The sequence below is a fragment of the Caloenas nicobarica genome, chromosome 8 (assembly GCF_036013445.1).
Source record: "Caloenas nicobarica isolate bCalNic1 chromosome 8, bCalNic1.hap1, whole genome shotgun sequence".
NCBI classification, from domain to species: Eukaryota; Metazoa; Chordata; class Aves; order Columbiformes; family Columbidae; genus Caloenas; species Caloenas nicobarica.
The window spans coordinates 5050501-5062670 of NC_088252.1; the positions used below are offsets into that span (position 1 = coordinate 5050501).

The following is a 12170-nucleotide window of genomic DNA, read 5'->3' on the forward strand; positions in this document are numbered from 1 at the left end:
TTTTTGCATATAGTACAAAGGAGGTTGTGTTGCGTTTCCCATTTCAGCTCATATATCCATCTTGCTCAGTGTTGTCCCATCTCTTTTTTGAGGGCTGCTTCATTTCTCTACTCTAGAGGACAGGTCAGCAAAATACTTGGTCAGTACACCATTGTCCCACTGCTGCCTCTCTTACTGGTAGGCTCAGTCCCAAAGCACCATTTCTGTTTGTCCTTCTCTGCAGGGGCAGCAACTTTCTCAGTTATATGGTACTATATCGTCAGTATTCCACAAACCATCAGCACGTATTCTGCAGCCTTTTCCAATCCATTTCAGCTGAGGCATCTTGCTTGCTTTCAACAAGATAATGTTCCTCACTGACTTTTGGAACTGGTCTAGGACCTGTTCAGCCCATCTTCTCTCTTTTGTGTTTTCTCCTATTATTTTATGCTATTCCCAAAGGCTGCAATCCACATGGGGCCTCACTGTACTGAGCTCTCCAAAGGCACACACAGTGTGCCACAGCAATTACCAGGTAATGAAACTCAGATGCAGTGTTAAGGACTAACAAACAAAAGAAGTGTTAGTGCCAGTGCAAATAAAACCACCTCACACACTCATAAAGTCGAGCTATTTTCACAGTTACATGTTCCCTTTTGTCTCTAGAGTTTCTTGAAACACATAGAAGCACTTTGCTTGCTTACTCAGCAACACTAAATCATCAGTTGGCTCTGCTTATCTTCATCTGAGCAGAAGCAGCATCCCTTATGTTGCTAAGACTGGCAACATGCAGTGGTGTTGCTCGTTAACACTGTAGAATCTTGCAGTAGCATATCTGGATATGTATTTAGTACAGAGAATAGACAAATACCATAGAGCAGTGCAGGACTGGCCAAGGCTTAGGGCTGACTACAGGTTCTCACTTTGTCCCTCTCCAGCTTTGAGCAGCTCTGCATTAACATTGCCAACGAGCACCTTCAGCAGTTTTTCGTGCACCACATCTTCAAGCTGGAGCAAGAGGAATACCTTGCGGAGCACATTACCTGGAGGAACATTGACTTCACTGATAACCACCAGGCACTGGAAGTCATCGCACTCAAGCCTATGAATATCATCTCTCTTATTGATGAAGAGAGCAAGTTCCCAAAGGTAAATCTCTGGTTTCACTTGTAATGCCTGGCTGTGCACACAGCTCACAGGTAATGCTTGGCTTTACACACAGAAAAGTGCAAAGGTGGTTCTCAGATACATTATGAGAGGCAACATCTTCTCCCTGTAGATGTTCCTTTTAAATCAGCTCACTATACAAATGCTTCAGTCTGCTGGAGTGTGCTCTTCCTGGTACCTCACTGTTGAAACTCCTACAGCTGTTCCAGACAGAGAAGGAAGGAATCCAGATCACTTTACAAGGGCTTTTTAGGAAATCTTTGAATTCACATATTGTTTGAGTATAGTTCTGCTATTGGGCTGGGCTGCAGCCTGCTCTTTCTTCTCCTGGATGGCAGACCTAGTTGAGCAATGTCACTGTCGTGAGGAAATGTTGTTCTGCAAAGGCCAGGGATCTCAAACAGGAGTGCAGAGATGAAAGTACCATCTGATCTCAGACATCCCTGCAGGGCATTTTCATAGCCTCCAGAGCATGGTGGGGCTAAGCAGGACTGCTGGTGCACGAGTCAGAGGGCAATGTGGGCATGTCCAGAAAACAAGCCCCTGCCTCAACTCATCTGCAGTCCTCAGGTAACAATTTGAGAGGATCATGCGCATGCAGAATTTGAGCCTTCGTTATTTCCAAGCATCACTTCCATTTGTTTGCTGAGCATAGGCCAGTGCTGTGGGGAATCTGCTTACCTGTCCTTTTTTGCCTGTATTTGTTTCTAGGGCACAGATGCCACCATGCTTGTCAAAATCAACTCCCTCCACGGCAAAAGTAATGTCTACATCCCACCTAGGAGTGTTCATGACACCAAGTTTGGCATCAACCACTTTGCTGGGGTTGTCTTTTATGAATCAAAAGGTGAGCCTACCTCTGTTGGGTATGGAGGGTGAAGAGAAGGGCATGACCTGCCCTGGATGTGTGGCACTGCAGGGTAGTATTGATCTGCAGTCAGATCAGGAGGTCAGGAGGATTACTCTAAACTAATCTGCAAGTTACTGTAAATTAAGTGGATTTTACTTAGACAGAGTGGCACTAGAGCCAGCAGGCCACAGAGATGACAAGCTCATTTTGTTTCCATCCTATAGATTTCCTGGAGAAAAATCGAGACACACTGAGTGCTAATGTAATGCAAGTGGTTCATTCCTCCAAAAACAAATTCCTGAAAGAGATTTTCCAGGTGGAAACAACCCCATCTACGCTGGGACGTGGGACCATCCGGCACCTTGGAGCTGACCAGGCCTACAAGGTTGGCTTACTGGCACAGAGTTGCAGAAACAAGTCATGTCTCCTCCTTTCGATAAGGTTCTGGCTGTTCTTGACATCCTCTTTCTTTTGCAAATCCCTATTCCTTTCATTCAACTCATTCCTGCAGAGTAGTCTGCAAGAAAAGCCAGGGTCTGGTGTTCATACTGTAAACAAGTGCAGTGCCAGCCCTGTCTCCCAGGACACCTGTGTAGTCATCTGTGCGCAGGGGTGTGGGGAGCCTTGTCCTGCACATAGTGAAAACAAAGCTGTAAAGCACAGCAGGCTGGCAACAGCATGGGGCAGAGTTCAAGTTCTCTGCCCTGCTGCAACTTTCTGAGCATTTAACTATGCAGTGTCATCACTGTGTAAAGGTACTTTTGCTTTTAATGTATGTATCTTTGAATTTTCCTGTCAAGGTACAGAACAAACAGTCAGCTTGCTATCTTACCGGTTACCTGTCTCTTCTCCTGGCATCGTTTTCTGATCCTGTCCTTTCTTCCTCAGTCTTTATCCCAATGTGGCTTTCTACTGTCCAGAACATCAGGCCATGGACAGGTAAACATCCTGGGGGAGAAGAATGTCACAGTTGGTACAAGCAGCAACAGACAACTGGCTTAGCTTCTCTTAAATGCTATGAATACCTTCAGATCAAACATCGGGTGTATCCACATTGCTCTAGTGCTCCAGTGAGTTTTGTCTCTATAAATAAGGTTGTGTTACTGAGAAAAAAACCCCTCTCCTTATATTTAGAAAATACAGCAGCATGTCAAGAAAGAAGATCTAAATGTGAGGTACTGCCCATTTCAAAATGCACAGAAGTTAGCTGAAATACCCCTATTAATTTCAAATACGTTGGGCCACTGTCAGGAAGCCTAAGAAGCAGGCTACAGAAAAAAATAGTGAATGAAGTACCAGAAAAACTTTGCTGTCCTAAGCTTTCAGAGTTGCTCTTCTGACACACCAGGGCAGAAAAGTCACCGCTATCTCAACAAAAACCCCACAGCTTTAATAGTGTTATATGTGTGAGATCCTGTGGCCATCCCATTGATTTACTGGTACAGCAGAAAGGCCTCTAAGATCTGAGAGTGCAAATTGCTTTCAACTCTCATACACATAAACATGCTGATATTATTTCAAGTAGATGCTTGCTAGCCCTAAGATTCATCAGAGCTGCCATGAGACGTTCCCAGAACAGTTTTCCAAAGGCGTGTGTGTGTGATCGCTGGAGGGCAGCATTGCCCTGTAGCTAAAGCAGAAGGAGGCAACTTGAGTGCTAAAAAAAGGCACTTCAAACCTAAGAAACAGGAGAAGGAGGTACCATAAAAACCATGAAAGTGAGGGGAACCACTGAACTTGAAAATATTTGGGAAAAACAAAACAAAAAAATATTTGGGAAAAACAAAACAAAACACCCAAACAAGACACAACCCACAAAAACCCCCCAAACAAACAAACTTTATACATAGCTGTATTGTGCTGCAATGATTAGCTCCATGCCTGTATGTCAAAGGCCAGTGGAGTCTTTTTGTTACTTGGAATCTCCACTGCTGTCACTAGAATTTAATGTGCCCATAAAACATCCCAGGAGGCAGAAGCTTAGGCCTATTGTGATGATCTGTGTGAAAAAGACATGGGTGGAACTTGCTGTCAGAGAAGCTGGGGAAGTCCGGAGCTCACTGCAGCCAAGTGCAATCCCTCTGAGGTTACAGTATTGCAACTGGGAGCAAAATGCAACACAGGAGCGGTGAGACATAAAGCACTTTATATGCTGCCATAAACAGAGTAGATCTTACCTTATCCTCCAATAAAAGTTTGCCTTTTCACTGCTTACTGTAATATTAATGAGCAAAGTGATCAGTCATCCTGATCACTAAGGAACGAGCTGTTTGGGATCTGTGGCGTTCCTGGTTAGCTGTGAGATGACAGCAGAACCTCTGGCCTGGAGTTTTTTATTGCTTTGGGGGCGGCTGTTCTCACCAAGCTCTCAGGCACACACCCATGAATAATCACTTGGCACCCAGGCCTTATGCTAAACGCAGCCTTGGTTGGCAGGGACAGGCCTGTGTGGGCTCCTGTGGGTGGAATTTCTTCTCCCACAGCCACCCCCGCTTCTAGAACTTAGTGTCCAAGTAGGCGAAAGAGCTCGGTGGGATTTCTTTGCAAGAAAAACCCCAAATCAATAAGATGCAGTTGGCCAGTTTAGCTCCCATGTAGGTAATTTTTTTTTCCTGGCAGTTGTGCAATAGTGTTTTGTTGTACAAAAATACAAAGATTAATCAATTGGCCCTCTGACAGTGAATGATGCAGCAGTCAGCATGTGCTTACTCTTCCCAGGGCTTGGATACCACCAAACGGCTCTCTACTCTGGGAGGACAGTTCAAGCAATCCCTGGAAAAACTGATGAAAATCCTTGAGCAGTGCCAGCCATACTTCATCCGCTGCATCAAGCCAAACGACTACAAGAAACCACTGGTAATGTTTCAACAATATGAGGTCTTGTCTTCAGTAAAATTTTTAATGAGAAAAAGCTGTCAGTTGCTGTGTAGTGTTTTATATCTGTACTTCAGCCCAGGAGAGCTAGAGCACAGTCTATTACTAAAATAAAAAGGGGTGTAGGATATAGCCTTGTTAATTTACAAAAACATCTCTAAAAGCATCATAGACTAATAGATGGCATAAAAGTACGTAGGTGTATTACCAAAAAGAGTTGTAAAAGCCTTTCCTATAAAGACAGAACTGGTGAGTTTCTAGCCCCTCAACAAGGGGACACACGAAAAACATTAAGATCTGACAATGATAATACACTATGAAATAACCTGAGAGAGAACAGGGGAGCTGTTGGTGTATGAGAGGGGTGATGTGGCTTAATTTGACACTACAGGAGAAGAGGAGCGAGTTTGGCATTAAGATGCTTGGCTGAAATTCAGGAGATCATGACCCAGATCTAAATTAAAACCTCGTATAGTGTTGGTCAAGTGACTTAATAATTTTTAAAGTACTGTATGTGGCTTAGTCAGCTTATTTTTAATGTGCATTACAAGAAACTAGCACCACTCCTGCTATGCTTTGCACAGCTATGCCCAAAGGGCCTAAGTTGTTACTGCAGTTTCGCGCTTGCAAAATGATAAGAACAATTTATTGTTCATCTGAAATTGCAGTTCTGGAATTGGAAACAGTTGCTAAAGCCAGACTGAAGTTAATGGACTGTTTCCACTGCCGATAAACACAAATTTGAAGACCCTTTGGGGTGACTTGTTTATGCCTGTAACAAATTAATTTAGGGCACTAAGGAAATAAGAAGTGCAATTAAAACAAGCATAGTGGGCCATTTTGCAGGCACTCTGAGGCTGGAGGTTAATAGGTATGTTCTAAGGAGTGCTGCGTGTGTATCTTCCTTCAGTGCTAAGTCTCCTCCTTTCAGTTGTTCGACCGGGAACTGTGTATCAAACAGCTGCGATATTCAGGGATGATGGAGACCATTCAGATCAGGAAATCTGGCTACCCCATTCGCTACACCTTTGAGGAGTTCTTTGAGAGATACAGAGTCCTCCTGCCGTGGTCTCTTCGAGAACAGGTGCGTTAACACAAACTTGTTTTTAAGGCTAATGTAACTTTTCCTTATGAGGCTTTAGTTTTTCCCACAGTAGAGAGTTCTTGGATTACTGCTGGCACAGCTGAGAAAGCTGTCATTACAGTAACTGTCATCACAGTAACTGCCATCACAGTAACTGCAGCTAAATACTTAAGTACTTACTTGGAGTCCAGCTATCCTTGACCTGCCCCACAAAGACGTCCCAGGCAGGGTGGCATCCCCATTGCCCTCAGATGTTTCATTTCTGTAATCACACACTTCTGAGGTCTCTAACATCCTTCTTGCACTTGAACTCTACATGCCTGTTCCTCCTTTTCTTGACCATTTGAGCCAAACCACTTTCATTCATTATACTGTCAGCCCAGAGGTCTGTAAGACCTCATCTGTTTCTGTTCTTTGCCCTTTGAAATGCAGGGCAATAGATCCTTACATAGTACAGCTGCTGTGTTTCCAATCAAGCCCTAACATGATGATGCTTTTGCACAGCTGAAGAATGACGCTCGACAGAGCTGTATCAGCATCTCTGAAGCAGTGCTGGGCAAGGATGAAAGCTGGCAAGCTGGAAAGACCAAGATTTTCCTTAAAGTAAGTAAAAAGGACAGTTTATTGTCTCTTCTGAAAAAGTGGGTTCTTCACAGTGTAGCTTGACCTGCTTGTGCAAGAGTGGCAAGCCAGACAGACTGGGTTCTCGTATAAACTCTCTCTTGAATCTGAGTCTGGATCTTTGTTCCTGAAGGCCAAGTAATTCAATGGACTTGGGTTAGTGCAGGAGAGGCTGATCCTGTTTCTGTGCTCCAGTATTGCAGCTGGAACAGCACAGTGCAATATATTGGTCTCTGCTTAAGCATAAAAAAGAACTGGATCCCAGCACACTGTTGCAGGGGTCTTCCTTGCCCACAGCATTCCCCCAGGTACAGTCTTACTGCAGGCAGGTTCTCTGCTTGTTTATGACCACAGCCAGATGTAGTGTGACGAGGTGGTGTGCACTCTTACCACTACAGTTCCATAGAGGCATTTTAATCACAGTTTGCACTCCATCATGCTGATTTTGGACCTCTTTCAGACCACGCATCCAGTTTTCAGAAGTTGGGGGGGTGTGTCTGCTCAGCTGCCATATCCACACTTTCTTTTAACAGGATCATCACGATACAGTATTGGAGCTGCAACGCCAAAATATACTCACAGATAAGGTTCTTCTTATCCAGAAGGTGATGAGAGGATTGAAGGACAGGTCAGTGATCACTCAGAGGGCAATTTGCTTTGGTTTAAATCAGTAATCTTTGTGGTGCCATTTAACACACTCAATGAGGCATATTTGAGCATGAAATGAGTTAATCCACACATTCCACTAGGCCTAAATTCAGCACTCAACACATAACAGTGCATCTATGCAGATTTTGCACAAAGATTTGTTCTGGCTCAGTTTCTTTATTTTCATGATGCTTTTCAAAATGCAGGGCTGCGGCACATGCAGTTTGTATGAAGAGGAAGGGCTGAAAGGAGGATTTGCACTTAGTATTTCTAGTAAACAGCAGGTATTTGGAAAGCAGGAAATCCTCATGGAATCTGTGTCCTTCTCAGAGCTACAAAGAGTCTCTTCTTTAGGATGCATCTTTGATACAAGACAGATAAAAATAATCAGATAGAAACCAACTATAGTCCTTTTTGCCAAAGATGCACAATTCTTGCATTTTGTCTGGTTGAGTTTGAAATATCTTCAGAAGTGAAATCTAGTCACTGTCAAGTAAATGTTTGTCCTCATTAAATGCTTTACATCATGATTTGTGTTCTTGTATCCACCAACCAGAACCATAATATAGGACTGAATCCTAGTTTGGTTTACAAATTTTCCTGACAGTAGAGAAGCAAGAACTATAGAACATGACACAAATGCCCAAAACTTCCCTCTTTTTTTTCAAACTCTGCCTGCTATCTAACAGAGTATCACGTCTCCCTAAAAGCCTCGTCTCACTTTTATTTTTAAACCATCAGAACACTTCTGGCAGCCATAGTGTGACAGCTTTTACCATCATCTTTTATCATCTTCCTCAGATGGGCTCCAGTTAGGACACTGGGGAGCAAGTGGTCATCAGATGGGGGAGCCAACTTAGCCAGGCTTGATGCGAGAGCCTTTTCAGTTCTTACAGAGCTCTCCTATCACAGCAATTAATTTGTTTTGCAGTTGCCATAAGTATTTTTGCAGCATTAAGGGGAAAGTCAGCTTGGCTGTATAAAGGTAGATTAGTAGTACTTCTCTCTCATCCTTTCTACCAGCAAATGGATAGCAAAGCAAATAGGAAGACACTTTGTGAGCTCAACTGATTCATGATGCTGCTTCACTTGCAGAATGAGCTGAGTCCAGAGGAAATCTTGTGAGGCCTTTATTTACCGAAAAGGTCAGGCAAAACAGTCTATTCTGGCCTTTCTATCAGCATGGAGAACATGTAAACAGACAAAATGCTTTGAGTGAGGATAATTTTGAAGCATGGGGTACAAAAGTGTCTGACCAGAGTGATCTTTCTGCTGCAAACTAATACTTTTCTTGGGCTACATAGAAGCAGTAAAAACAGCCCTTGCTAAGCTTCAAACTTGCCCTGGCTAGATATTTACTAATAATTGAGCTAGTTAGTTTAACAACAGCTTTTCTGGCTGTAGTGTTCCCAGACAGCAGACAAAGCTGAGATCAGAGTGCAGACGTTCCATAACAGGGAAAAAACCCACCACCTTAATCTTTACTGTTACTGTAAGAAGAAGCAGAAATAACTTATTGCTTGTCACCTTACCCGTCTGTTTGCTTAGGAAGCAGTTTCTGAAACAGAGGAAGTCTGCCATAGCCATTCAGTCAGCCTGGCGAGGCTATTGCTGCCGGAAGGATTTCAGAATGGTAAGAGGCAGGTGTATACAGAAATATATATATTTATATATGTGTGTGTGTCTCTGTTCATATACTATGCCCTGCCAGACTGATTGGAGTGTTAGGAATGAAGATACTCACAACTGAAGGAAGGAGAAGCAAGATGGCAGGGTGTAAAGAAGGGTTGCAAAGGCGACCTGACGTATGAGTGCTCCCACACTTCTTCTAGTCAGCAGTCCAAGGTGAGCATTTGTGCATCACCACCATGCTGCCAGCAAAGTGTCTTCCACAACTGTTACAGGAAAACTGGGAATCTGTAAAAAATTACCAGAAAAATCATTATATCAATTTCACATTATTAAAAATATTGGCTGATCTTCTATAGATGGTGGGTTTTCTCGGTGAGGAAAGCTACACCGTATTGAGGGTGCTCACATATTGTATACCTGTGTGGCAGGGATTATTATTAATATATCACATACATCCTGTTCACAAGGGGCAGAAAAAAACCCTACCAGTTTCAGTCAGAAACATTTTCTGTTCTGCATCAGTGATGTGATTTCCGTCTGAAGAGCCAGGCTGTTGTCCTGCGCTCTGCCCTGTCCTCCTCTGCTGCTTCTCTTGGGATTGGCACACTCATCTCTCCAAGGACGCGCCTTTTTTTTTTTTACTGCATTCACTTGGCTTCATTTCTGCTCTCTTCCTTCCCTTGTCGTAATCCCAGGCTACCATTGCCACTTCCTGGAGCCACTCTCTAGAACAACTCCCCAAAAGATCTCTATACAATCTAGTTCAAAAAGCCTATTACTGGCAGAATACAAAGCGTAAAGGGCAGTATCCCACTAGCCCCTTCCAGTGACTTTATCCAGTTACCGAATTTTGTTATCTTCTACTCATCCCAACTTACTCCCAGTCTCACTGGCTTTGAACCATAATCATTATTTTTTCTCCACCTCCTGCAGGTTATGCTGGGTTTTGGGCGCCTGCAGGCCCTGTACCGCAGCCGGCAGCTTGCTAAACAGTATGAAACAACCCGCGTTCATATCATCAGGCTTCAAGCCATGTGCCGTGGTTACCTAATGCGCCAAAAGATAGCAGAGCAGAAGAAAGCTGTATGTGTTATACAGGCATATGCAAGGGGCATGTTTGCTCGCCGAACCTACCAAAGGATGAAAAGGGAGGTATGTTCACAGATACCATGTGAAGATGATGTTTCTATGAGGTTCTGATAGAGATTTAATGACCAGCAACTGTTGCCACAGCATAGCACTGGATATGGATATGGATATTTATTTTGGGATATTTTATTTTGAGCTCATGTCAAGTATGAAAGCAGAGTTTTAAGCAGACTGATCTTGTTTATGTTTGCTTTCTGCATTCATTATCATGGATCAGAACTGTTTTTGACAGAAGGGAGGAGAAGAGATAAGATGTGCATGTGTATCAGTCACTCCTGCACAGAAAGATCAATTTCTACAGCAAGATCTGATAGTGTCACTTACAGATCCATTCAAGAGTGAATCCTAATGCAGTGTATCTTGTGTATCTGGCACTGCCAGAGAAAATCCTGTCCTTACTATCTTGGCAGCCAACAGCACATGGGAGGCCTTTCTGTGATTTCCTTTCTGTATTAATGCTGTACAAACAGGACAAAGCCAGTTTGCAGATCCCTGCCTGTGGCCTGTTCCCTAAAATGCCAAATCTAGAACTGAGTCCCTGTTAGGATCCAGTCCTGCTGTGGACAGCTTGTTAATGGCAGATGGGAGCCAGCTCAGCAGTGCTGGAAACACTCACAGAACAGTCCTGTTGTCCACAGAATATCCGCTTGGAAGAAGAGAAACGTCTCATCCAAGTCCTTGGACCAGTGAAAGCAAGGGAAGAAGCTATGAGGTTAGAAAAGGTAGGTATGTGGGCAGAGGAACACTGAATGCTCTGTTCCTTGGCTGACGAGATAGCTTACCCAGGTCGCACTTGTGGGTTTGCTCAAAGATTTGGGCTCTGCTATATTTTAATAAAAAGCAGACATAGTTGTAAACCTATTTGTAAGGATGATTTAGAAATGAGACAAGGCAAACACATGCACATTTCTGCTTGCAGTATGAGCTACCACTTTAGCCAAACAAGCAAAATGCTTAGCCCCCTGACACTAAACATTTTAAAATTTTAAATAATGTGAGTTTTTCTACTGTTAGAAATTCTGTGTTTTTCCTGTATTACCTCTTGTCAATAAAGTTCTTGAAAAATTGCGCATCATTATTAATAGGCCAACAGGACAGCTGCTGCTGATGTGCCAGGTCTTTGTGACTGCTTAGCACAAGCAAAATTTGACTTCACATTCCAACACTGCATTAGCAGAACTGGACATGACTGTCATAACATCTTTGCAATAGTGTTTAGTCCTTGAAGCCATTCATGCCAGTAGAATCATGTTCTGGTCATGCCTAACCAGCTTCTCTGTTTAAAGGAACACCTGGCTGCTCTGGAGAGAGAGGAGGCAGAAGCAAGACAAAGGAGGAATGCTCTTGCCAATAAACCAACAAATAATGATGTTATCACCGACCAGGAAATGGTGGACAAAATTTTTGGTTTCTTACCTTCTATGATCGGAGGCCAGGAAGGACAGGCTCCTCTGGGTTTTGAGGTACAGAGCTGCAGACTGGTATTGGGTCATGTTCATCCCTCGTGTATGTCCATTGACTTTGTTGTAATTCCATCAGAGGTCAATTCTGTTCAATGACCTTCTGTACAGTGAAAGAATCACCCAAATTACTAATCCAGACAGTCTCTTTGGGATCTGCTTTCAGAGATCAGCTCCCAAAAGTTTTTGGTCACATGCAGTTTGAGGACTATGTGTCTTCAAAAGCTATTGCACATTTGTTTCTTTGGCCCAGCAGACCCTCACCAAATAGTGCCATTCTCTCCATTTTAGCATCTATCACATGTTCTGCTGATAGTGCTCTCAGTAATTTTCCATCTGACACAAGCTGGAAGTTCAGGACCCAAGTTATCCCATGTTCTTAAAAGCAAAATTTGAGATATACTGGTCCTAACAGCTGTGCAGGATGGGATGGGGTAGGGAGAGGCGGGCAGAGTGGAATGGTCTGGGTTAGTGCAGGATGTGACCAATAAGATAGCACCTCGATTTTTTACCAGAACGTTCTTGCTGAAGACCAAGCCAAGATGAATCTCAGAAGGACAATGTCTGTGTCCCAATGATCTGTTGGTAGCAGTTGAAAATGGCTCTGGAGTTAGCTGGAAAACCAAATTCTGGAGACCTATGGCCAAGAAAAACAAACAAACATAAAATAAGAATATCAGAGTACAGGCAAAGAAAATATGCTTCT

General features: G+C 43.4%; 1 protein-coding gene across 1 annotated transcript in view; it reads left to right on the forward strand.

Annotated features, from left to right (window-relative positions):
• MYO7B (myosin VIIB) overlaps window positions 1-12170 on the forward strand; it is a 46579-nt gene that overhangs the window by 8610 nt on the left and 25799 nt on the right. The window contains exons 12-22 of the mRNA XM_065639669.1: window positions 918-1128; window positions 1858-1993; window positions 2221-2381; window positions 4715-4852; window positions 5802-5954; window positions 6459-6557; window positions 7109-7203; window positions 8772-8856; window positions 9789-10007; window positions 10643-10726; window positions 11291-11467. Of these exons, the coding sequence (XP_065495741.1) occupies window positions 918-1128; window positions 1858-1993; window positions 2221-2381; window positions 4715-4852; window positions 5802-5954; window positions 6459-6557; window positions 7109-7203; window positions 8772-8856; window positions 9789-10007; window positions 10643-10726; window positions 11291-11467 (1558 nt within the window). The remainder of the gene's footprint in view (window positions 1-917; window positions 1129-1857; window positions 1994-2220; window positions 2382-4714; window positions 4853-5801; window positions 5955-6458; window positions 6558-7108; window positions 7204-8771; window positions 8857-9788; window positions 10008-10642; window positions 10727-11290; window positions 11468-12170) is intronic.